General features: G+C 40.1%; 1 protein-coding gene across 2 annotated transcripts in view; it reads left to right on the forward strand.

The window, feature by feature from the left end:
• LOC143038086 (CBY1-interacting BAR domain-containing protein 1-B-like) overlaps positions 1 to 27,588 on the forward strand; it is a 77,051-nt gene that overhangs the window by 23,852 nt on the left and 25,611 nt on the right. Inside the window, exons 5-9 of one of the 2 annotated variants that reach the window (XM_076207019.1) lie at positions 8,865 to 9,044; positions 11,044 to 11,179; positions 13,343 to 13,432; positions 13,623 to 13,655; positions 19,085 to 19,219. In XM_076207019.1, the coding sequence (XP_076063134.1) occupies positions 8,865 to 9,044; positions 11,044 to 11,179; positions 13,343 to 13,432; positions 13,623 to 13,655; positions 19,085 to 19,219 (574 nt within the window). The remainder of the gene's footprint in view (positions 1 to 8,864; positions 9,045 to 11,043; positions 11,180 to 13,342; positions 13,433 to 13,622; positions 13,656 to 19,084; positions 19,220 to 27,588) is intronic. The other variant, XM_076207020.1, reaches the window with a different exon arrangement.

Here is a 27,588-nt window from a genome sequence, read left to right on the forward strand (position 1 = left end):
AAGGACAACTACAATAAATATAATCAAGATGCCGATATGGCAGCCTCGCGTATCCACTTGCTCCTCATGCTGCCTATGTAGGCGGCACTGTATGGAAGAAGTTAAGACCTGCTGCTTTAGCATTTTTCATTTTTCTTATTTGTTTAGGTAGCACTTCTGCTGTGATGCCCCCAGAGCTGATGTTGAAGGCATAGTCATAGTGCTCTCTTAGAATTTCTGGGATGTTGTGATTTAGATTTAATTTTCATTGGTCTTGCTCACCCAACTTTATACTTGCCTAACCTGACCACTTCCTCAGTATCCTCAAAAGTTGAACTATTGTCTATGACTATGAATACTATTTCTTTGGCTTCCTGTTTTTCTGTTTCATTACTAGGTATTTACTTAATTGTATTTTTGTGAAATGGGGAAGGAATATAACAGAAAAATTTTAAAGCAGTAGAAAAATGTTTTGGAAGGAAATCAAGAAAGGGAGATTAGTGAAGTAGAGAAGAAAAGGTAAAAGGCACAGATGGATAGATCTTGACAGAAGAGGAGGCAGCAAGGGGAAGATGGGCAGAGTGTTTTAGAGAGCTGTTGAATATGGAGGAGGATAGGGAGGGATTGGTGGTAGCAGTGGGAGATGCTAAGAAAATTATGGTTATGGGAGAAGAAAATGGAGGAGAAATAAGAAAAAATATGGTGAAAGTAACTGAAAATTATGAGAATGGGTAAAGATCATGGATTAGATGGGTGTCATGTGGAGTGTTTGATGGAGGGAGGTACAGTAATAGTGAACTGGCTAGTGAGGTTATTTAATGTGTGTCTAAGGGAGGGTAGAGTGCCAGAAGACTGGAGGAGTGCCTGTGTAGTTCTGTTTTATAAGGGAAAAGGTGGATTGTGATGGTTAGGTGTCCATTAAATGACAAAGCAAGTTGGAATGGCTTTATTGGGTTTATATAGGGCTTGTATACAAAACGTGAAGTTCAGCCAGGAATGTGGTCAATCAATCAGAAGTTTGCTTGTGTGCTGAGCGAGTTTGTGAGCTTCTAGTGAGTAGTGTCTGTGGGAGGCAATTGCTGTTTCCATGTATGCATAGAGTTTGTATGTGAATAGGGATCTGGTTGGATTACTGCAGTGTGGGGCCATGCAGAGAGATGATTGGCAGGCTGCAGTGTGGTCCCATGCTGAGGCTTTACAGTACTCCCCCCTCAAAAGAGGTGCCGATGTGGTCAAGTGAGTGGATGGCCTGCCCTTGAGAGATGAATTAGAGGAGGACCATTGTCTTGGAGGTACACTGGCTTCAGATGATCTGTTGACACCCATTCATCCGCACCCTTAATTCTCAGGAGGAACACCTTGCCCTTTCTTCACTTCAAAGAGGTCTGAGTAAGGCTGAGTGAGAGATGGTGTGTTGGCATCATTCCTGAGGAAGACATACCTTCAAGAGTGCAGGTCCTTGGGTATGTACTGATGGTTTGCTGGCTTGTATATCTGTCAGCAAGGGGCAAGCTTTCTGATGATATGCCCGAGCCAAACAAGGTCTACTTGGGAGGGCGCATTGTGGGAAAATTTGCCTGGAATGATGAGAAGGTCACTGTATACCAGTTCGACAGACGAGGCATTGAGGCTGTCCTTTGGTGCAGTCTGTAGGCTGAGGAGGACCCAGGGAAGCTGGCTGAACCATGCTGAGTTGGTGCATTGGGACATCAGGGCAGTTATCAGCGTTCTGTGGAGCCACTCCATCATACTTTTGGCTTCAGGGTTTTAAGCTGTTGTGTGGTGGATGGTGGTACCTAGCAGTTGCCCTAGGGACATCCACAGTTGTGATGTGAATGTAGTGCTGTGGTCTGAGGTGGTGTGATCCAGAAAACCGAATTTGGCGATCCAACTTGACATAAGGGCGGTGGCACAAGAAGAGCCTGTAGTATTAGCCATGGGGATAGCTTCTGGCCAATGTGTTGAGCCATCGATAGCCATGAGCAGGTGGCTCTCAGAAGTAGGGAGGGGACCCACTATGTTCACATGAATATGGGTGAATCGATGCTGTGATTGGTGGAAAGTCCCGATGCCTGTCTTGGTATATTTACTTAGTTGTATCTTACAGGAAGGGGAGCTACGTTTGTGGTGTCCTGTCTCTGTATCTTGCCATGTATGATTTGCTCTTAAATTCATGTATGGTTTTTGCACACACTATTGTTTCATCTAGTTTGTTCCATACATCCACCACTCTGTGGGGAAAGCTGTTCTTTTTCAGGTCTCTTCTGTAGCTGTCCTTTTTGAGCCTCCTTCCATGTCCCCTTGTATTTCTCTTATCCCAGTTTAGTAAGTCTCCATCTGGGTCTTTGATTTCTGGCAGGTGATGCATGCACGGACCCAGCTTCTCACCTCTTTTGTGATGCCGTGCCACACAAAATTTTCCTTGGGAAGGTGAGCTGTGATGCAGTGTGAAGGATGTGATAAATTATGAATGAGGTTGAAGACCTGTTGGCACATGATGGTGGGTATCCAGGGATTGAGGGCATCTGGTGCTGACATCACAGAGGATAGTGGTTCTGTTGGGACCAAATGCAATGTCTTCCCATTGGAGGGCGGTGATGGAGGCCCCGCAAGTCGTTACTTCTGGGTCTTGTTGTTGTTGTTGTTGTCGTTCCCTAGACTGTCTGTCCGAGCAGTCCCGTCTCCCCAAGGAAGGCCACAGCCGAAACTGGGTTTTCCCACAAATCCTTTATAGAGTGTATGTTGTGTTGTTTGCGTGCATGATTGTGTATAATGCAGTCTTCCATTATGTGTTGTATGGTATGGGGTGAAGTGTTACATCCTGGGCAGCTGTTCACAACACGGTCGTCCAGCCTCTTCTGGTAGCTTAGAAGTGCTGGGTGGTGACCGCATCGCAGTCTGGCCAAGTGGACTCTGTCCTTACGTGGGAGAGAGGATTCAGAAGGGTGGATATCAGGGGGTCTGGCATGCAGCAGTGTGTTGTCTTTCAGTGTGTTAATGGAGCGGTGAGTGATATGATTATGAATATGTTTCCGGAGGCTGGTATTTGGTGGTTGTGGAGGAAGAGAAGAGAGTATCTGTGTGTAATAAAGGTCTATGGGTGTAGTTTTAATGTTTCTTGGTGTGTGTGGGTGTTCTGCTATGTAGTGTAGTGGGTGTGATGTGTTTGTGGTGGCTGCAGCAAGTGTTTGTGTGCCTCTCATGTCGAGGTGGTCCTTGACTTTGAGGACTTTTGTTTCATGGTGTAAATGGTCTGTAGGTGATGTATTTGTGCAGCCTGTAATTGTTTTTAGGGCTTTGTTTTGTATGATTTGAAGGGTGTTGTGGTGTGTCTCACTGAGATTAGGAGCCCATGCAGGACTCGCATAATTCATCACTGAGCGTATGCATTGTTTGTATATTGTTATATTAGTTTCTTTGTTTTGTCCAAATGTTGTTCCAGTGATTGACTTAAGTGCGTTAAGTCTAGGTGTGCATTTGTTTTTTATGTTTGTGAGGTGTTGTTTGAAAGACATGGATGTATCGTATGTTACACCAAGAATTTTCGGTGTGTTTGTGTGTGGTATTAGAGTGTTGTTGATGTAGAGATGAGGTATGTATTTGTGTTCTTTTGTCCAGTTGGTGAGAAGTGTTGCTGTAGATTTGGTTGGAGCTATTTTGAGTCTGTTTGTGATGAACCATGTGTTGAGTGTGTCAAGGTAAGGCTGGATTATTTCTGCAGCTTTGTCTGTGTTACGATGTGTGCATGTGATTGTTATGTCGTCTGCGTAGGAAGAGATTTGTATTTCTGAGGTGTCTGGTGTGGGTAAGTCATGCATGTATAGATTAAATAATGTGGGGGATAGAACTGAGCCCTGTGGTACTCCGTTCTTAATGTTTCTGATGTGCGATGATTGGCCATTATATGACACATGAGCATTCCTGCCTGCCAGATAATTGGGTCTTGTTCTGCAGTGAGCTTGGTATATTTACCTAGTACTTGCCTAGTTGTATCTTATGGGAAAGGGAGCTATGCTTGTGGTGTCCTGTCTCTGTATCTCACAGTATCTAAATTGTTCTTAGATTTATGTATGGTTTTTGCACACACTATTATTTTGTCCAGTTTGTTCCGTACATCCATCACTCTGTGGGGAAAGCTGTTCTTTTTCAGGTCTCTTCTATAACTGTCCTTTTTTAATTTTTTCCATGTCCTCTTGTATTTCTCATATCCCATTTTAGTAAGTCTTCTCTATCAAGGACAATAGACAAATGTATGCCAAGGAGAGAATTTAAAAGCAGTGGGGAATTAAGGAAGAGAACAAATCATAATTTGCCAATGAATAAAAAGCTGTGGGCAAAGATTAAGAAAAAACAAAGATTTTGGATGCGATTGAAAAAAATGAAGGAAGGTAGAGAAATTAATCAGGGCGAGTATGACAAATTATATGAGGAATACAGACAGATTAATAATCAGGTAAGAGCTGAAACTAGGTATTCTGTTAAGAACGTGGAGAGGACTATTGCGCAAAACGTCAAGTCTAACCCAAAGATATTTTGGAAGTATGTCCAGTCTAAAACAAAAGCTTCAGTCAGTATATGTAATCTGTATAAAGATTTGAATAAAACTTCTAAAACTAAAGATGACAATGAAAAGGCAACAGTACTTGCAGACTTTTTTAGCTCAGTGTTCACCAAGGAACCAGAAGGGTTAATACCAGAGGTGGAGGTCAAGGATATTCCACTGTTATCACAGATTGAATTCTCTAGCGAGGAAATTATCAGTGTTATAGATAAACTACAAAGGAATAAATCCCCTGGGCCAGAACGGCTTCATCCTCGAATTCTGAAAGAGACAAAAGATGTAATTGCATATCCGCTTTGTAAGATCTTTAATCTATCACTTTTGAGCAAAAGACTACCCATAGATTGGAAACTAGCGAACATCTCGGCAATATGCAAAAAAGGTGATAGAAGTGACCCAGGTAATTACAGACCAGTTACCTTAACATGTGTCATATGCAAGAAATTGGAATCAATAATTAGGAAAAGGATTCTGGAACATCTCAAGGGCAATAAGCTGATTAGTAACAAACATTATGGATTTGTGGAGGGGCGTTTGACGGTACTACAGATGATCATGGTCTTAGACAGATTGACTCAGATTTTAGATGAAGGAGGAGCTGTCGATGTTGCATACTGCGATTTCATGAAGGCCTTCGACACTGTCCCCCACAGAAGACTAGTTGAGAAGATCAAGAGTTATAACATCAGAGGAAACATTTTGTCATGGATAGCAGACTTTCTCAATGAAAAGAAACAAAGAGTGATTGTCAATGGAGTTGAGTCAGAATGGAAGGACGTGGTCAGCGGTGTACCTCAGGGATCTGTGTTGGGTCTGCTACTGTTTGTTTTATATACTAATGACTTGCCAGATTCTGTAATCAACAGCAAATTATTCTTTTATACAGACGACACTAAAGTATTCAGAAGGATTCATAAAAGCCAGGAATATGAGAAATTGCAAGAAGATCTCGAGAGGATGAGAAGCTGGTCAGAGAAGTGGCTGATGAGATTTCATCCCAAAAAGTGCTGTGTGATGAGAATCGGGAAATCAAATGTGGACAATATGAAATATTCTATGGAAGAAGAATTGACAGGAATCAAAGTAGAGAAGGATCTGGGAGTTGTAATTGATGACGATCTGAAGTTCACAGCACACTTGGCTGAGAAAATCAATAAAGCAAATAGACTAGTCGGGCTAATAAGAAGAACTTTCGTAACATTGAACGAGACCATATTCAAATCATTATACACTGCACTAGTCCGACCACATTTAGAATATGCTAATCAGGTATGGTGTCCATACAAGAAAAAGGACATTGAGGCTGTGGAAGCAGTTCAAAGAAGAGCAACAAAGTTGGTCCTTAGCCTGAAGGATTTGCCTTACCCAGAACGACTGAGGAAATTAGACCTGCCTACACTATCATACCGTAGATCAAGAGGGGACATGATAGAAACCTTTAAAGTTGTGAACAATTTATATGATAGTGAAGTGAGCAGGGTGATTATTTATTGAACTTGCCAGTTCAGTGACTTGCCGGTTCAGTGCCCAAGATTGGACATCAGGAAATTCACTTTCTGCAGTCGTGTTGTGAACAACTGGAATAGTCTTCCTGATCATGATGTGAATGCAAATTCAGTTGTAAGTTTTGAAAAGAGATTGGATAGTGTATGGAAAAATCAAGATCAAATATTCGATTACACAGCTCAAATAACAAACACGTAGACCACAGTGACCACTAGACCACAGATGACCTAAGTATTAGTCATTTAGAGCCGGAGTCACAGGCTCAATAGCCTCTTCCGGGACCCTTCTATGTCTATGTCTATGTCTAAGGACTTCTATACCTCTCATGATTCTGTAGATGGTCAACAAGTCTCCTCTCTTTGTTCCAGGGTCAGTAAATCTAGTTTTGATAGTCTCTCTTTGATAGTTCTGAAATTGTGAGGCTATCTTCGTATTTGCTCTTTTTTTTTTTTTTTTTTTTTTTTTTTTTTTTTTTTTTTTTTTTTTTTTTTTTTTTTTTTTTTTGGCTGTGTACTCCAGTCTTGGTCTTATTAGTTTGATTAGTATTTGCTTCACCATTTCTTTGTCCAAGTAAGTAAATGCCACTTTTATTTACCTCGGCAAGTTGTAGGTTTCTCCAACAATTTTCTTTATCTGCTTATCAGGGAACATGTCTTTTGTGATGATTACTCCCAGGTCTTTTTCAAATTTCACTTTCTTTACATCCTTTTCACAGATTTTATATTGTCCTGATATCCTGTTTTTACTTTTTCCAGATTCCATTATACTACATTTCTTGATGTTGAAGTCCACTTCCCACTTCTTACTCCATTCCCAAATTTTGTTCAGATCTCTCTCCAATGACACAGTCTATGTGCACTGAGCCTATGATGAATCGGGAAAGGGGGTCAGCTATGGGATTGTGCCTGTTGGGGAGGTGATGCAAGGAGCAGTTGAACTTTGTGATGGTAGAGGGGTGGTGATACTGGTGCTGTGACCATTCGTCTGCTTAGCATATGAATGTGTGCACTAGGGCCATGTGGTCTGTCTGGACTGTGAAAGCAGGTGCAGATCCAGGAATGTTATTTGGGGGGGGGGGCTGAACCAATAAGCGATAACCGATATTTGAAACACACCGATATTTTAACCCAAGAACAATGCTGCTGGTTTGGAGATTGGTCCAGAAACCCAAGTCTGTTTCGCTCGTAATTGTATGTAAAATCGTATATAATTCAAATCATAAATTCACAATAAAGAGTGTTTATCCAAGGAGAATCAAACTCGAGAGGAGTGTACCATACTTGGGGCGTTGGGGTGGGGCCCGGGCCCCCTGGGCCCCCCCCCCCTGTATCTGCACCTGTGAAAGGGATGCCCTTGAGGAAGTGGTAAAAATGATGGAGAGCCTGGTGGATTGCCAGCAGCTCTTAGTTGAATATTGAGTAGTTTTGTTCTGCCTTCAAGAGCTGTCTGCTGAAAATGCCAATGGGTCGGAGGCAACCTAGGAAGAGTTGCTCCAGAACAGCCCTGATGGCATGGTTGGATGCATCGGTGGTGAGGATAAGTGAAGGGAAATCAAGGAGGGCTCTGGCTGCCAGGCCGTCTTTGGCTTGGGTTTGCCAACAAGAGCTGCGTAGAGTAGGGTTGTGATGGACACTATCCCTGGGAGGAAGCAATGGTAATAATTTACCATCCCCATGAATTGCTACAGGCTCTTCAGCATGGTAGGGGTAGGGAATGGTTTAATAGCAGATACTTGCCTGAGAAGGGGTGAGACACTAGCAGGTGGGAGATGGTGTCCTAGGAATTCCACCTTCTTCATGGAAAAGGAACATTTGTCATAATGGACCACCAGATTGTTCAGATCCAGCCCAGCATGGTGGTGTTGTGTTGCTGATGTTCTTCTTTGGAGGCGAAGATGAGGATAATGTTGTGTAGGTTATAAGTTTACACTACATTTGTTAAGTGGTGAAATAAACTCAGGTTGTCTTATTGACTTTACTGAGTCCGACAGTGTTTTGCTCTACAAAACAAGGCAAGCTCTGTTCAAACTTCAGAGGGTTGCCAGAATTTTTTTTTTATATACATATGTACAGAGGTTGCCAAACATGGTAATAGTAGGCTGTTGCCATATTAGCTACACGAATATTTGGAAGGTTTGGTCGTGTTGGATGCTGATGTGACAAGAGGTGCCAGGAGAGCCTTTTTTTCATCATCTTTTCATCTATATAGTGGAACTTTAATCTTCTGCAACAGGCTATATGTCTCCAACATTACTGCTGATATGTCTGTCAGATGACAGGTTGTCTTTTATTGTCATTCCCAAATCTTTCTTCTCTTTTGATTTTCTAATAGGCTTACTTTTGTAAGGGATAGTTTAAAGATGGTCTTTTGCAGCAATTGCCCATTTCCAGTACTTTGCATTTTTTTGGTATTGAACTTCATTTCCCATTCTTGGCCCCATGCAAGAATAGTGTCTAGATATTTTTGCAATAGCATACACTGTTCGTTTTTTACTCTTCTCATGATTTTTGTAATGTCCATCATGTCATTGGCATAGACAAGAAACATTATTGATATAAACACTGAACCTTGTGGAACTCTGCTCATTACTGCTCTCCATCATGACATCTTATCCTTTACTACTGACCTCGTGTGTTATACAATCTCTGCATCCTAAAACTGTAATACACCTTACTTCTTCTACTCTTTATTGTTTCCTCGTAATTTGCTGGATGTTCCTATTATTTAACTGCTATATTTTTACCTAATTTGTGGGGCTGCAGGGAAAGGTTTACTAATTGTGATTGAATTTGAAATAAGACAATTTTATTCCTTACAGGAATGTTCAGGTTGAACGTTTGGAGTCTAGAGTAATTGGTGAATTGACTTTATATGGTGGTGTTTGCAAAGTTGCCCGTGAGGATCTAAAAGGCAGCTTTGATGCACGACAGAAAGAATTCAACCAGCGCCGTTCATTAGAGAGAACAAGAGATAGAAATCCTCACAATCGTCAACAAGTTGTATCCTTTTATAGCTTTTATATTTATGCCAGAAAGTCTAGAGCACTTTGATTTCATTCTATATATGTGGTATATACATATATACATATATATATATACATATAAACATATATATATATATATACATATATATATACATATACATATATATATACATATACAGGTAGTCGTCGACTTACGACCTATGCGACTTGCGACTGATCGACTTTACGACCACGAGATAGTGCAATAATATTTAACATTTAATAGAGTAATAGAATTGCAATGTTATGTCTGGCAGCGCAGAACAATTATTCCACCAGCTAAATATTCTTTCAATTTTTTGTTTGAAGTAAAATCTTTCCTAATTTTGCATTGCATTTTGTATTTCTATATGTTTTACAATTAATAAAATGTAACAATATTTTTTTATGCCTAGGCTAGTTTGTCGATAACAGTATGTTCGGTACAGTACGTAAACGGAAAGAATGTGTTTTGAAATAAAAAAAATCCTAATTTTGCCTTGCATTTTGTATTTTTATATGTTTTGCAATTAATAAAATGTAACAGTAAAACTTTTTTATGCCTAGTCTGTTGTCGATAACAATATGTTTGGTACAGCATTTTGTATTTTTATGTTTTGCGATTAATAAAATGTAACAGTAAACTTTGTTTATGCCTAGTCTGTTGTCGATAACAATATTTTCAGTACAGTACGTAAACGAAAAGAATGTGTTTTGAGATAAAAAAAATGTCCGAATTTTGCCTTGCAATGATTTTATTGTAACCAACAAAAAAGTATTTGTAGGTCAAAGTATGCGTAGGCCTAGGCTACGTTTCCTAATGAAAATGATAAAAAAGTTAATGAATATTAAACTACGTAGCTCAAATATAATAAGATTTTATTCAGTATGCATACGTTTCTTAAAGAAAGTCTGATGGTAAAATAATAAAAAGGTTAGAAAATACTCGTACAGTATTAGATATCATAGGTTAAAGATACATACATACATATACCAAGGCTTTTTCCCCCTTTCAAGGGAGGTAGCCAAAAAGGGAAAGGCATAAAAACATTCCCACCCATTTCATCCCTAAATACACTCCACACCCCTCCCACCCTCCCTCTCATCTGAGCACCTCCTGGATGACGGGTCATCCCTGCACCTTGCCCATTGCCCTGGGTCAGAAGCAGTGTCGCAAGACACAGCACATCCACAGCAAGGCCGCTTCATTTAATCGGCGACCCCCCCTCTCCGTCCCCCTTTGCATATAAGGAGAGGACGGGGAGAAATCCCTTCGGGCTGCGTCAAAATTTGCTCACACATACTACCTCACCCCCACCCCCCCACCCATTCCTCCTCATGCAATCACAACATCATCCATATACAACCATTCTCCACTCACCTCTGTCTTCCGTCCTCTCCCTTCCTTCCTCAACAGACATTCCCCTCTTCCTTCTATCATAGACAAAATGTGTGGCTCTGGTCCGTAGGGGCGCCCCATATAGACCCTAAGGTATCGACTGCATGCTACTTTGCCACAATAACAAGCAGCCAATACCCCTAACCACCGTAAATAAACAGTAAATAAAGCTTTAATGTACTGTATAAAAGAGGAAAAATACACGAAAATAAAGACACATGTATTGCTGGACATTGTACATACAGTACATGTACGTATATGTATACACTTTCGCTTAACGACCAATTCGGTTAACGACGGCGCGCTGGTTCCAATTGTCGTTGTTAAACGAGGAGTGGTTGTATATATATATATATATATATATATATATATATATATACATGTATTTATTAGGTAAATAGATGTATTGTTATCAGTAGGAATGTGGTTATTTTACGCAAAATGTGAAATCTTGAATCTGTCACTTCCATAGTTTAGATGAACATTTATTATTTAACTAGGAATCACCTCCAGCCATGTTTAATGATAAGGATTATATTAATCAAGAGATTATATTAAAGTAATCTTTATTCCTGTATTTTACTTAACCATTGCACATTGTGTTGCTGAGTCAAAGCTCCTGAAAGCAACATCTGAAGCAACACGTATATGTGAAAACCTTGAAGACCAAATGGACCAATTTGAAGAGCGAAAAGTTAGTGACTTGAAGAAAACTTTAACTGAATTCATACAGGTAAGTAGGCTATAAACCATGTTAACTGTTTCACTCTCAATTGTTTTATAGTATTATATGACTTGGTTCAACTGACATTAGAATTAGAATTGAATATTTTTAGATTAATTATCTCTTTATAATGTGTACACACACAAACAATGTGATGCCTGATTGAAAAAGGGCAAATGTGGTGCCAATTCACAAAGGTGGCAATAAGGAGACACCACTAAATTATAGGCCAGTATCACTGACCAGCACAACAGTGAAATTATGTGAAAGGATTGTGAAAGATCAGAGGACCAAATGTCTTGAAAAGATGAACATCCTAACAGACAGTCAGTTTGGCTTCAGATCTGAAAGGTTGTATATTTACCTAGTTATATCTTATGGGAAGGGGAGCTATGCTTGTGGTGTCCCGTCTTTGTATCCTGCAGTGTCTAATTTGCTCTTAAATTTGTGTATAGTTTTTGCACATACTATTGTTTCATCCAGTTTGTTCCAGACATCCACCGCTCTGTGTCCTTTTTGAGTTTCTTTTAATGTCCCCTTGTATTTCTCTTATCCCAATTTAGTAAGTCCTCTCTATCAAGAACTTCCATGCCTTTCATGCAATTCCCATTATGTCTGGTTTTTCTTCTGACAGGTAATTATTTAGTTTACTTAATCCTGAGATCAATCCATGTTAGTACAAGCCACTTTTAATTTTTTTCCTTCTCCATCTCATTTTCTGTTCCTTTTTTTTTGCTTACCCAAGCATACCATTTTCTCAGCTTCAAGTCTAAGACTCTCTAATAGAACTCTTTTCTTTTGGCCACTGTTCTATTTGCATTTTTTTTTTCTTTAGCTTTATCTCTTAGTGTCTTCTCTCTCTTTCCTCAACATTCATTTCTCTTTTTATCCATATAATGTAGTGTTCACTCATTGCTAACTTTCCTGATTTTGCTAGTATATCTTCTACTACCATTTGTGACCTTAATTTTATCTTTAGTGGTTGATTTCTTTCTTTTGAATATTGTCCCATTCTATATACCTCTTTTGTTTCATTTTTTACTTTTTGATCTCCATCTTGTACTTTTAGATTTTTTTTTTTTCTATTTCTTTTTCTGCTTTTCCCCTCAAATTGACAAGAAAAGTTCTCAAAGTAGTACAAGATGAAGAGCAAGAAATAGAAAAGAAAATAGAGGAAGTGCAACTGAATGGGTAAATATGCAGAAGGAAAAAGTCGACCCCTAAAGATCAAATTAATGTCACAAATGGCAGTGGAAGAAATTCTAGCAAAAACAGGAAAATTAACAAGAAGCTAACACTACAAAATTATGTGGATAAAAAGAAACATGAATGATGAGGAAAAAGAGATAAGACATTAAGAAACAAAACTGAAGAAAAAAACAAGGAAAGAATGGAGACCAAGAAAATGCAGTTCTGTTGGAGAGTGTTAGACACGAGACTGAAAAAATGGTATATTCAAGAAAAATTAAAGGTTCAGAGAATGAGTTGGAGTAGAAAATTAAACTAACTTATACCAATATAGACTGATGAATCTCAGGATTAAATGAACTAAATGATTACCTGTCAGAAGAAAAACCAGGCATAATGGGAGTTGTGGAGACAAAATTAAGGGGTCCACTATTACCAGTGTTGGACATAAATTATATAATCACTGGCTTAGAAATAGAAATGAGAAACAGGGTGGAGTCATGTTCCTGGTTACGAAAGACTTAAATGTGATGAAAGTTACATATGGAGAGAATAGGGTGAAGATGATCATAATAAGAGTCAAAGATAGCGACATGAGAAGCAGAAAGTTTGCAGTGATTTATGTGCGCCCAAAAATGGGATCTTGGAAAGATTCCAAAATGTCAGATGATACAAAATATTCATTAAACGAGATGCTGAAGGATGGAAGTAACATAGTACTTATGGAAGATTTTAACTGCAAAGAAATATGTTGGGAAGAGATAACAGTGAATGGTGGAGAGGATCAATGGGGAAATGTATTATTCGACATGATTATTGAGCATACAATGACACAATGGGTAAAAAGAAAACTAGGGTTAATCTGTAGTGTGTACCTGCTAAGAAGTTAGTTTACTTATTGTCATTGTTGTGAAAAACTGGGGCAATGGATTATTTGATCTCCAGCAAATATGATTACTTATTTATTTTTTCACATCTTTTAAGACAGAGTTAGCTTTCCATGCAAAGTCTATTGAGTTGTATACAAAAGCTCATCAACAAATGGCAGCAGTACAAGTTGAAGATGATCTTGAGGTAAAGTATGGAATTTTATTGTTAAAGTAAATGCTAACACAATATTCCATGTACTTCTGGTATGGACATTCTTTACAGAACAGATGTGCTACCTAAAATGAAATTGTTGATAAGAATTCAGATTAATCATTGCAGTTTTTGCTTGAAATTGACCTGTTATAGTTTTTCATAGCATTTTTCTCACTGGCAGGCATTTCGCAATGCCAGGGATGTTTATGATGCGGTAATGTGGATTGCATCTTTGTGTATCATATTAGTAGTATGCCTTATACTTTTATTTTACTTTTTAGACAGCTTTTTATAGTACACATACCTGAATAGATACTGTACCTATAAAGAGTAGTATATATTTAGCAGTTATGATATTCACTTTTTTTCTTTTTATCAATCTTGTTATTTTTGTATAAGTTATTACTACCATACTTTAGGGACTGTTTTGGGGCATTCCTAGGGACTAAACCCACACATCATTTTTCTCTGTTAGAGACAAGTATCTGCTTATAAAGGAATGATGAAATGCTTTTTTTACTTTTGCTGTCTCTCCTTTCTGCTGCCTCCTTGAATCAATCTTTTAACTTCCAAGTCTCCACCTCTTCCTTGACCAATACCCTTGTAGTGGTGGTGAGTGTGTGTATTTACTTAGTTGTTTCTCCCCCATCTTCTCCTTTTCTGCATGAGAGGACGGAGAGGGGGGTCACCGATTTAATGAAGCGGCCTTGCTGTGGATGTGCTGTGTCTTGCGACACTGCCTCTGACCCAGGGCAGTGGACAAGATGCAGGGATGACCCATCATCCAGGAGGTGCCAAGATAAGAGGGAGGGTGGAGGGGAGTGTATTAGGGATGGAGTGGGTGGGAATGGTTTTTATGCCTTTTTCTTTTTGGCTACCTCCCTTGTAAGGGGGAAAAAGCCTTGGGTATATGTATGTATCTTACGGGAAGGGGAGCTATGCTCGTGGTGTCCTATCTTTGTATCTCACAGTATCTAGTTTGTTTTTAAATTCATGTATTGTTTTTGCACAGACTATTGGTTTGTCCAGTTTGTTCCAGACATCCACCACTCTGTGTGGAAAGGTTTTTTTTTTAGGTCTCTACTGTAACTGTCTTTTTTGAGTTTCTTTTCATGTCCCCCTGTAATTCTCTTATCCCAATTTAGTAAGTATTCTCCATCAAGGAATTCCATGCCTTTCATGATTCTATAGATCGTTAGCAAGTCCCCTCTTTCTCTTCTTTGTTCCAGAGTCAGTAATTTCAGTTTTGACAATCTCTCCTCATATGACAGTTTTGAATGTTGGGGCCATCTTCATAGATGCTTCTTTGTATTCTTTTTGGTACTGGGTGACCATAGTGTTGCAGCATACAATAGTCTAGACCTTATCAGTATGACAAGTATTTTCTTCACCATTTCTTTGTCCAAATAGGTAAAAGCCACCTTTATTGATCTCAGCAAGTTGTAGGATTCTCAAACAAATTTGTTTATCTGTTTATCAGGAGATATGTCATTTCCAGGTCTTTTTCAGATCCCACTTTCTTTACTTCTTTTGTACTGATTTTATATCCTCATATTCTTTTTTAATTTTTTTCAAATTCTATTATGCTATATTTCTTGATGTTGAACTCCACTTCTGATTCCATTTCCAAACCTTGTTCTCTCTCTCTGCAGTGATTCACAATCCTTTTCAGTATTCACTTTTGTCAGCAATTTTACATCATCTGCAAAGTAGCTCATGTAACATTCCACATCTTCATCCATGTCATTCAAATAACGAACATTATTGGAGCCAATACTGATCCTTGTGGAACTCCACTTATCACCTCTTCCCAAGTTGAACTCTTTTCTCTGAGCACTACCCTCCTTTTCTTTCCATGCAAGAAATCCTTCATCCAGTTTAGTAGTTTACCTTGTATCCCACCTATGGTTTCCAGTTTTCTTAATTTTTTATGTAGTACTTTGTCAAAGGTTTTTTGTAAATCTAAGAAAGCACAATCAGCCCATCCATCCCTTGTATTATATATATATTAGTCTTGAGCAGAGAAAAATCAAATTTATGGCACGTGGTCTTCCCTGTCTAAATCCAAATTGTCTCAGGTTAATATATTGTTTTTTTCCAGATGTTTTATCAATCTGATCTTAATGACTTTCACAAATTTTGGCTACAGTGCTAATAAGGGAAGCCAGTCTGTAATATGTTGGGTCTTCCTTGTTCCCTCCTTTATTGGTATAATATTGGCCTCTTTCCAGTCCTTTGGTATTTTCCTTCTTTGAGTGAGCAACTTATTATGTATATTTTGTCCATTAGTTCTTCTTTACATTCTTTTAGTATCCAATTTGCAATTCTGTCTGGGCTGTGTGATTTCCTGATGTCAAGGTTTGTTATATAATCCATTATTTCTTTTTGTGTTATTATTTCCCTCATGGAGGGGAGCCCAGTTGACACCTTTCATCCCAATGCTGTACATTTTCTCTAGTGAAAACCAACTTGAAGTGATTGTCCATGACTTTAGCCATTTCTAAATCTGTGTATTCTATATTTCCATGACATAGTTTCACGGAAAGCAGAACAATAAAACTATAGCAAAGGAGGAGATAAATGTATCATTGAAAAAAAGCTGAAAGTTGAAAGGCACATGGTTTAGATGGTTGGCGTGATAGAGGGTGGATTAATTACAGGGAAATGTCTAAAGAAATTAATTAATGTATACCTAAGGTAAGGAATTATACTGGTTGTTCGGTGGAGGAGTATATACATATATATATATATACGTGTATATATATATATACTGTGTATATATATATATATATATATATATATATATATATATATATATATATATATATATATATATATATATATATATATTAGTTCCAATATACAAAGGGAATGGGGATAAGTATGATTGTAGTATTTTTAAAGGGATCAGTTTGTTAAGCATAGTCTATAAAGTATATGGGATGTTAACTGAGAGGATTAGGAGGGGAAGAGGGAGTAACTGAGGAAGAGCACTGTTGATTTAGTAGAAGAGCGTCCATAAATCAAGTATTTTCAGTAAGATATATAAGAAGTTTTTGGCAAATGGTAAAAATATCTTCTGGACTTTCATGGCTTTGGAATATGTGTATGACAGGGATGACAGAGAGGCATTGTGAAGTGTTGCAGATGTATGGGATAGAATGAAGTCTGTCAAGGGTATGCCTTAAAAAGTAGAGCATTATTGTTATTATGTTGGTGAAAACTAGTGCCCCATGGAGATGGTATCACACCTAAGAGGTGTCATAAAGGTTATAAAAGGGAAATTTTATTAAAGAGAACAGCAGAAGTTAGAAATTATCAGCATTCTTTTTGAGTGGAGAATATTCTCCAATTATATGAGAATGCTGTGTGGCTGGTCCATAGGAATATCACTAAAGTCCCTAAAATATCCACAAGGTGCTTAGATTGGAGAGGCAATGACTACATTTTGATGGATGTGGGGTGTGTGTGTGCTTTGACTTGACCACCCTCCTTATAAATGGAAAACCTTGTCATGAACTGGACTCTGTTTGGAACTGCTCGGATCACGATCTAAGATTTGATGCATCAACTCAAAAACAGAGTCTAGTTCATGACAACCTTTTGGTATGTACAGGTATTCATCTATTTACTCGTGTTCTAATAATGTGCTTATGCTTTAGTGTGCCATGTAATACTGGATATTCGTTTCAAATTACATTCTTGAATTCACTTTTATGCATTTCAGGCCAACTGTATTTTCAAATCATGTGCTGGCGACCTGCAGATCACCAAGCACCTACCTAGTACACTAATGGCTCCCATTCCCTGTACACAGCCACTCCTGCCATTTTCTACTACTAATACTATAGTGAAATAAGGATATATTTATATATAATGCAGCATGATTTTATTTGCAAAATATATTAATTTTTGTAATATGATAGGTAATGTTTCATCCCCTTCCCATACCCATGGTAGGTGTAACTCTTGGAGAATCCACTCCATTTTCTCTTTCAACAATTTTCTAATTGTGCAACAGCCAAAAGAACACATATGTCACATAAATAGATGAATACCTGTATATATAATGATGATGAAAATAATTATTTTCTTGGGTTTTATTTACTAGAAATTTTCAGCTTCACAGTGCCCTCAGGTCCTCTTATTGATCTCTTTAGAAAGAAACTTTTGACTGTTTTTTGTTATATTAGTGTAAGACTGTGTCACTGGCTGAAAGTAGTTGGAGTGGGGGAGAGAGTAGCCACTGATTGTTAGCTCTCTGTATGTGAAAAGATGAAAGAAACTAGAGGGAGAACTTGGATCTGACCTAGAGCCCAAATGTGATCCCTTTGGAGCTGCTTCTCATAATGAAGATGAAAGGGTTGAGTTTTGAAAATAAAGAGTAATAAAATTATTTTCTCTGTGATCTATCATGCAGGACCACCACAACAAAGCACCTAGTTGTATTTTTTACCTAGCTATATTTCATGGGAAGGGGAGCTATGCTCGTGGTGACTCGTTTTTGTATCTCGCAAGATCAATTTTGTTCTTAAATTCTTGTATTGTGTTTGCACACACTATTTCTTTGTCCAATTTGTTCCATATATTTATCACTCTGTGTGGGAAGCTGTTCTTTTTCAGGTCTCGTCTGTAGTTGACCTTTTTGAGTTTCATTACATGTCCTCTTGTTTTTCCTCTGTCCCACTAACAAGGCATTCTTTTCCTTTCATAATTCTGTAGATGTTTAGTAGGTCCCCATGTTCTCTTCTTTGTTCCAGGGTTGGCAATTCCAGTTCAGCCAGTCTTTGTGTGTGTATATTTACCTAGTTGTATTTTACGGGACAAGAGCTATGCTCGTAGTGACCCGTTCTTGTATCTCTCTGCATCCAGTTTATTCTTAAAATCTTGTATAGTTTTGGCACTCACTGTTTCTCCGTTTAGTTTGTGTATATATAAGTCAAAGTACCTTTCTCACTTTAAAAAGGGGTTGGCCAAGTCAAAACATACACCTACTGTTTGAGTCAAAAGCAGTGCAGTGAGACATAGCTCCTCCACAGTAGGTCCTGACAGCTGGAACTGGTTTTACCCTCACTGTTTCACCATGAAGCAACATCCCGCTTCACACACTCAAAAGAATTGTGAAGCTGATGAGGACATATTTGTTAACTAATTTCCTTTGTATTTCCTCACCACCTTCTAATAAAAGGAAAGCTGAAGATCAGCAGCTGCTCCCTTCCTTTCAATGAATTTACTTTTGGCTGGTCAAATAAGAGTCCTACACTATTACAATGTAGACATCAGTCTAAGGCTTCTTCTCATAAGTCTGTGGGAGAGCCCAAGAAGAATTGCTGGCTACTGTGGGGCTACAGGTTTCTAGTCAGCAAAACTCAAAGCACCAATTGAATTGTTTCACTTCCACATCCACTTCTCTATGTACCACCTCATGCAACCTCGGATACTTGAAATTTTTCATTTCTCATGCTTTTCACCCTTCAATGTTACATTTAATCAGCCACTGTCTTGTACCTATCACCACTTTACTTTTATTCACATTCACTTATAATCTTTTCTTATATACCTTTTGAAACCCAATTGTCAAGAATTAGAAAAAAAAAATTAAGTTGGATGATGCATGTTACTAACTGGAGGAAATTTTTACAGGAGTTTCGCAATGCCCTACGTGGAGATAGCAGTAGTTCCATAGGACGCCTAGGGAGTACTGGAATATCATCTCGATCTTCACTGTCACCAGTTATCACCAGTAAGCAGCAGGCATCGAAACAGGCAGAGCTTAAGGTATATATTTCCTTCTGTTCATCAGTCAGTCAATACGTTGCCTTGGTTCTATCTTGCAGGAGATCTGAAGTCGTCAGGAAACTGATCATGCTCACCAGTTTACCTCATAGATCACTCAGTGAAGAATGTTTTACCCCATAGGTCACTCATTGGAGTTTGTGAAGGGCATTGGAGTATTAGGTGCTCAGTGTTTTCCATGTAATGGTTGTGTCTTGGGTAGTTGTTGTTGTTGTTGTTGTCGTTCCCTAGACTGTCTGTCCGAGCAGTCCCGTCTCCCCAAGGAATGCCATAGCCGAAACTGGGTTTTCCCACAAATCCTTTATAGAGCGTATGTTGTGTTGTTTGTGTGCATGATTGTGTATAATGCAGTCTTCCATTATGTGTTGTATGGTATGGGGTGAAGTGTTACATCCTGGGCAGCTGTTCACAATGCGGTCATCCAGCCTCTTCTGGTAGCTTAGAAGTGCTGGGTGGTGACCGCACCGCAGTCCGGCCAAGTGGACTCTGTCCTTTCGTGGGAGAGAGGATTCAGAAGGGTGGATATCAGGGGGTCTGGCATGCAGCAGTGTGTTGTCTTTCAGTGTGTTAACCCCTTCCATACGGTGCCGCACACGTAGGCGTCATGGACTTAGATCTCGGTGGCAGCAGCCAATGCCAGCCGTACGACGTGTCGTAATAATACTCGCATCATAAAATATAGTCACCGCTTATATCGATCGTTCTCTCTTCACCCGTGAATTTTGATAACCATAGAAAATGCGATTACAAAAGAATTAGAAAGAATGTCATTATGGAGGGGCGACTACAATAAATATAATCAAGACGCCGATATGGCAGCCTCGCGAATACACTCGCTCCCCATGACGCCTACATGTGCGGCACCGTATGGAAGGGGTTAATGGAGTGGTGAGTGATATGATTATGAATATGTTTCCGGAGGCTGGTATATGGTGGTTGTGGAGGAAGAGAAGAGAGTATCTGTGCATGATAAAGGTCTTTGGGTGTTGTTTTAATGTTTCTTGGTGTGTGTGGGTGTTCTGCTATGTAGTGTAGCGGGTGTAATGTGTTTGTGGTGGCTGCGGCAAGTGTTTGTGTGCCTCTCATGTCGAGGTGGTCTTTGACTTTGAGGACTTTTGTTTCATGGTGTAAATGGTCTGTAGGTGTTGTATTTGTGCAGCCTGTAATTGTTTTTAGGGCTTTGTTTTGTATGATTTGAAGGGTGTTGTGGTGTGTCTCACTGAGATTAGGAGCCCATGCAGGACTCGCATAATTCAACACTGAGCGTATGCATTGTTTATATATTGTTATATTAGTTTCTTTGTTTTGTCCAAATGTTGTTCCAGTGATTGACTTAAGTGCGTTAAGTCTGGGTGTGCATTTGTTTTTTATGTTTGTGATGTGTTGTTTGAAAGACATGGATGTATCGTATGTTACACCAAGAATTTTCGGTGTGTTTGTGTGTGGTATTAGAGTGTTGTTGATGTAGAGATGAGGTATGTATTTGTGTTCTTTTGTCCAGTTGGTGAGAAGTGTTGCTGTAGATTTGGTTGGAGCTATTTTGAGTCTGTTTGTGATGAACCATGTGTTGAGTGTGTCAAGGTATGGCTGGATTATTTCTGCAGCTTTGTCTGTGTTATGATGTGTGCATGTGATTGTTATGTCGTCTGTGTAGGAAGAGATTTGTATTTCTGAGGTGTCTGGTGTGGGTAAGTCATGCATGTATAGATTAAATAGTGTGGGGGATAGGACTGAGCCCTGTGGTACTCCGTTCTTAATGTTTCTGATGTGCTATGATTGGCCATTATATGACACGTAAGCATTCCTACCTGCCAGATAATTGGCCAGCCATCTTTTGGTGTTATTGTGCATGTCTGTGTTATATATTTTATTTGTTAGGTTGTGGCAGGGGATAGCATCAAAAGCTTTACTAATGTCTAATGTTATAAGAAGTGTTCTTTGGTGGGGCCTATCTGAATTGATGCCATCTAAAATTCTTTGTGTGAGGTTTGTCAGAAGGGTGTTTGTGGAGTGTAGTGGCCTAAAACCGTGTTGTGAGTCAGCAAGGGGAATATGTGGTGTGACAAGTTTAAGTATTAGGCGTTCAATGACTTTAGAGGGGGTGCAGAGAAGTGTGATTGGGCGGTGCGATGTTGGGATTGTTGGGTCTTTGTTCGGTTTTGGAATGGTGATTATTTTACCATGCTTCCAGATGTCGGGTATAGTGTTGTGTGAATAGCTGTAGTTTGCAATGTTTGTGAGTGCATGTATACCTTGTGGTCCAATGTGTTTTAGGTGGATGTTGCTTATGTTATCAGGGCCACAGGCAGATGAGTGCTTGAGACTATGTATTATGAGTTTTGTCTGACTGTCTATGAAGGGTATATAGTCTGAGTCTGTGGGAAAGTCTTTCTTACATCGAATGGTGCGTCGGTCGTCAGGGTGAGAAGTGAGATGGCTTGTCTGTGCAAAATGACGTATGAGTGCATTTGCTTGTTGTCTGTTTGAGGGTAGATTATCTGTTGTTGTGATTATTGCTGCGTGAGAGCGTGTAGTGTTACTGTTGGATAGTGTAATGCTGTTGAGTGTTTTGTACAATTTGCTGGTGTTTGTTTTGTGATCAAGTGTATTGATAAAGTTTTGCCAATTTTGTGTTTTTTGTTCATGTATTTTATTGGCAATCACAGTGTTTAGTGTTTGTATTTGGTCTGCTATGTTTTGAGGGATAGGTGTGGGGGTACCGTGTTTAAGTGTGTCACGTTGTCTGATGAGGCTTTGGATTTCTGGTGTGAAGTTGGGGTTGTGTGATTTTCTGTTGCCTCTAGGGATATATCTCTTGTCTGCATTTTGTATGATTGTATTAAAAGTGTGCACAGCATTGTTTATGTTTGTGATTGGTGTACTGTTAACCACTTCAGTACGGGCCTTAAATCTCGCGGGCAGCAGCCAATGCCAGCCGTATGACGTGTCGTAATAATACTCGCATCATAAAATATAGTCACGGCTTATATCGATTGTTCTCTCTTTCACCCGCGAATTTTGAAAACCACAGAGAATGGGATTCAGGGCGCATTTGGGAGAATGTAAAAACATAGGGGCGACTACAATAAATATAATCAAGACGCCGATATGGCAGCGTCGCGAATCCACTTGCTCCTTATGACGCCTACGTGTGCGGCACCGTATGGAAGGGGTTAAGTGTTTCAAAATGTTGTTCTGTCTCTTCAATAAAAGCTTCCCAGTTAGCTCTCTTGTAATTGGTGTAAGTGTGTCTGTGGCCAACTGGGGTGCATCTTGATTTGGTGGTGATGATGATTGGAAGGTGGTCAGAGCCAAGGGTTCCGACCACTCTCCATGATGTTGTTGGGGTTAGGCAGGGGGAGCAAAAGGTGATATCAGGAGAGGAGGGAGTGTAGAGGGCTTGGTATGGGATATGTGTATGATTATGTGTGTTGTTCATGATAGTCAATGAGTCAAACTGAGTCTGTATATCAAGCCCTCTGTCTGTGTCAGGGTTGTCGACATACCAGGCAGACGACTTGGCATTGAAGTCTCCACCCATGATCAGGTTGGGGATTGAGGCTAGTTGGCTAAAATGAGGCCTGAAGGTGTTTGGAACTGTGGGGGATGATTGGTGGGGAATGTACATGTTAACTATTGTCAGTGTTGATTTGTTGCCTGTGCGGATTCGAATGGATTGGATTTCTGTAGTGTTATCTGTGGTAGGGAGGAGGATTTTGGTTGTGGCACTTGTGTCCACAAAACAGATGGAGTGGTGGATCAGGGTGATGAGTCCACCGCCATAGCCGTCAGTCCGGTCTTGTCTGATGGTGGTGTAATTATGAAATGATGGTGTTTTGTGTGAGTGTCTTAGTTTTGTTTCTTGTAAAATTGCAATGTGTATGTTATGTTGTTTAAGAAAGTGTTCAAGTTCATGTTTTTTCGTGTTAATACCGTCAATGTTGTGTTGTAATATGTTGATGTTGTGTGTTTTGTATGTGTTGTATGTTGCCGTTTGGGGTTGAGGTTGGGGTGGTAGTGGGGAAGGTGTAGGATCTGGGTCAGAGGGGGGGGAAAGGAGAGATCAGGGACAAAGGAAGGGGAGTACTAATCGGGGGTAAGGGCAGAGGGAAATTGGGAGTGGGTGAGGGTGCTGGCTGTGGTTGGGGAGGTGGGAGTGGGGTTACTGGAGGGCAGGTAGAACATGTCCAAGTGTTTGTGTATTGGTTTGTGTCAGCAAGTGTTGTACAAGTGAGGTGGGCCCAGTTTTTGCACATATTGCACTGAACTGAGCCCTTTGTCTGTCTGCTCGAAGTAATGGGTTTAGAGCATGTTGGGCATGTGTATTTTGTGGTGGGCCCAGGATTGCTCTCTACATCTCCAGCTAAAAGTAGAAGAAGAGGGGTGATCGCCGGAAAATCACCCCTTGGTGCAGAAAAAACGTAATATTGCATGTTGGGAAAAAGGATTGTGGTACTCCCCAAGGTAGGCGTAGCTCCTCTTGGGGATCGGTGCCACCTGTGTAGAGCCGGTGGCCAGGGGTGGTTGCTGCCATTTGGCCCCCAACTCTTGGGGTTGGGGGGTGGTCCCACGACGTAGACGCTGCAGCTCCAGGACCTCTTGGGTAGTTGTTGTGGTTTGCCAGACTGATGCTGTGTTGGTACTGTTTTATTGCATAGTGGTGACTTAAATGTAACTCTTGTCTGTCTTGGGAGTAATTTCTCTTTTGGGTTGATTTCTGGGTGAGTATGAGGGGAGTCTGTCTAGGAGTGCTTGTTTTGTGATCTTTATGTATGTGCTTTTATGTAGACATGTTGTGGGATGCTGAGTGTAGGTTAATGTAGATATTTGGGTTGCAGTTTTTATGTAGTGACACTGACATGATAGAAGGACAGACCTCCACAGGCAAATGAAGTAATCAACAAGTTTCATATGTTAGTAGCTTAAGACAAGTTTAAGAACATATGGATAATGAAAGATGCTACTGAAGATCAGTGAAAGAGAATAAGGAAATTTTAAGTGAAGCCCAGGTTAGAAATGAGAAAACAGTGGAACAAGAAAAGCAAAATGTTTTGTATACATTGAAGAAGTTGAGTTGAAGATACATGAAAAAGTAGGAAGTGCTCAAACTGTTGAAAAACTTCATGGCCTGATGGAATGTAGGGAATAATTTGCAGACAAGATTCATAACCTAATACGTGTTCATTAAAAGAAGTAATGCCTCAGTATTGGAAATGGGCTGGAACATATTGGAGGACTAGGTAGTAAACTATGTAATTGAATGAAAGATTTCCTGAAGGAATATCCAATAGTGGTGTGATCTCTTTGTAAAGTCATCATCATATCTTGTCGCACCAGAACTGTGTCCATATAAGGGCAGTTTCATTTGCTTTCCTAAGGTCTTGGTCGGAGCAATGGGGACTCAATGGACATTCCCAGAGGACGTGGACCATCGTCTGTACTTCGCCACAGGGACATTGGGGGCTATTGGTGTATCCCCATTTGTGTTGATTTTCTCTTGTTTTGCCCACCATGGCTCTTCCTCTGGTTAAGGTAACCCAGTACTTCCTGGTTAGGTTTGCTCCTGGGGGCAAGGTCTCGTTTGGGCATGGTATGGCCTTGTTATGGGGGCAAGTAGCAAACCTTCACGTGGTGCCCCTGTTAATCTTTGGAGACTAATTGGTACACCACGTACAGACCCGTGCTCACTCCTGGGGTGGTAAATGGATGAACCCTCGGCCCCAGGACATGTCGTCTTTGTAAAGTGAAAAATATAAATAAGATCATAAGAACATATGAATCGAGGAGACTGCAAAATACCATAAGGCCTGCACTAGGCAGTTCCATGTCCTTTACCACCTGTTATCCCTATCCAGTTGTTTGAGCGTTCCATTCTATAACTGTTCTGTTTGTAAACCAGATGTTTCCTATTTCCTTTGGTACAATGACACCTATGTAGGCATCATGAGATGTGAGTGGGTACACAAAACTGCCAGCATCAGCATCTTGTTTATATATATATTTTTTTAATTGTACATGAGTTACTCTCAGATTCTGTGAACTGGTTTGATCACGTTTTCTGTGTTTATTATTACTCAGAGTAAAAGAGAATGTGACTTTATATTTTATAATGCAATTAGTGTGATGAATCGTACATATGGCAGTTGATGTGCTGATGCTGCGTGTGAGAATTTGACTCATACTGAAGTGGATAACCTTAACTTGGTCAATTTAAATCCATTAACCACTTCAGTATGAGTCAAATTCTCGCACGCAGCATTGGCTGCCATATGTACAATTCATCACACTACTTGCATTATAAAATGTAAGATCATTGTTGTATTACTTGTTCTCTTTTACCCTAAGTAATAATAAACACAGAAAACATGATCCAACCAGTTCACAGAATCCAGGAAGTAATTCATGTACAACTACAAAAAATATATAATCAAGATGCCAATGCTAGCATCCTCATGTACCCACTTGTGTCTCATGACACCTATGTAGGCGTCATCATACCAAAGTGGTTAATGTGAGTCCTGCCCTGCTGTCTTGATATTATGACCTTGCCTCCTCACCCTTGTCAAAGACTTTGATCTATTTGATCACCCCGCACTCTTTGTCTTTCCTGAGACTGTAAGTGAAAATGCAGAAGTCTGTCTTTGTATGGCAAATTTCTAATTCCTTGTACTATTTTGGTCATTCTCCTCTGTACTGATTCTAGTGAATTGATATCGATTCTGTAGGACAGAGACCAAAACTGTACTGGGAAGGCTTATGGGAGGGTTTTAATTGAGAAGAATAGGAGAGGAACAGAGGGAATTGGGGAAAAACAGTGTGGGTTTAGGACAGGTAGGGGTTGTGTGGACCATATTTCTTGTGGTAAGGCAGATATGTGAGAGAGCTTTAGAAAAAGGTAAGAATGTTTTTTGGGCCTTTATGGATTTGGAAAAGGCTTATGACAGCGTAGACAAGAAGGTACTGTGGGATATATTGCAGAGCCTGTGTTAGAATTGTGTTTGAGATGAGGTGTCTGAGAAGTATGATGGGGGTTACTAGGCTAGATAGAGTGAGAAATGAGGAGGTGAGGAGGAGAACAGGGGTGGAAAAGGAGCTGGGAGATAGGGTTGATGAAAGAGTATTAGGATGGTTTGGACACATGGAAAGAATGAGTGAAGAAAGACTAGTAAAAGAGGTGTGGAAAGCAGATGTGGAGGGAGTGAACATGAGGGGACGTCCTAGGATGAGGTGGATGGATGGGGTGAAGGGGACTTTGGGGAAGAGGGGAATGTCTGTTGAGGAAGGACGGGAGAGGACAGAAGACAGGGGTGAATGGAGAATGGTTGTATATGGATGATGTTGTGATTGCATGAGGTGGAATGGGCGGGTGGATGGGGGGTAAGGTAGTATGTGTGAGCAAAATTTGACGCAGCCCGAAGGGATTTCTCCCCGTCCTCTCATTTTATGCAATGGGGGGACGGAGAGGGGGGGTCGCCGATTTAATGAAGCGGCCTTGCTGTGGATGTGCTGTGTCTTGCGACACTGCTTCTGACCCAGGGCAGTGGACAAGGTGCAGGGATGACCCGTCATTCGGGAGGTGCTAAGATAAGAGGGAGGGTGGAGGGGTGTGAAGTGTATTGAGGGATGGAATGGGTGGGAATGATTTTATGCCTTTTTCTTTTTGGCTACCTTCCTTGTAAGGGGGAAAAAGCCTTGGTATATGTATGTATGTATGTGTTAGAATTAGAAATGGAGAGAGTGAGTGGTTTGAGGTAAAGGTATGACTTCACCAGGGATGTGTCATATCACCATGGCTGTTCAGTTTATACATGAATGGGGTGGTGCAAGAGGTAAATGCAAGGTTAATGTGCCAGGGATTGGAAATGGTTAAAGAAAGTGGAGAAAAATTAGAGATAAGCCAGTTGTTGTTTGCTGACAACATTGCACTTATGGCAGGATCAGAGGAGGGATTAAGGAAGTTAGTGACAGAGTTTGGGAAGTGTGCAAAAGAAGGAAGTTGAAGATAAATGTGGGTAAAAGTAAGGTGATGAGATGTACATGGGGAGAAAGTGGCAGCAGACTGGAAGTGATTATTAACCTCTTCACTCCGGGGCACATCGCATGTCTGGCAGCATTAGCTGCTCAATCGTTCGTTCTCTTTCACCTGTGAATTTTGATAACCATAGAAAATATGATGAAGCCAGTTTAGAGAGAATGGAGGTTACGTAGGTACGACTACAATAAATATAATCAAGACGCCGATGTCGGCATCATCGCGTACCCACTTGCTCCTCATGACGCCTACGTAGGCATCACTGTATGGAAGTGGTTAAGGGAGACTGGAGGAAGTGGATAGTTTAACTTGGGTGCAA

Source organism: Oratosquilla oratoria, chromosome 23 (assembly GCF_046742065.1).
Source record: "Oratosquilla oratoria isolate Oo_2021 chromosome 23, ASM4674206v1, whole genome shotgun sequence".
NCBI classification, from domain to species: domain Eukaryota; kingdom Metazoa; phylum Arthropoda; class Malacostraca; order Stomatopoda; family Squillidae; genus Oratosquilla; species Oratosquilla oratoria.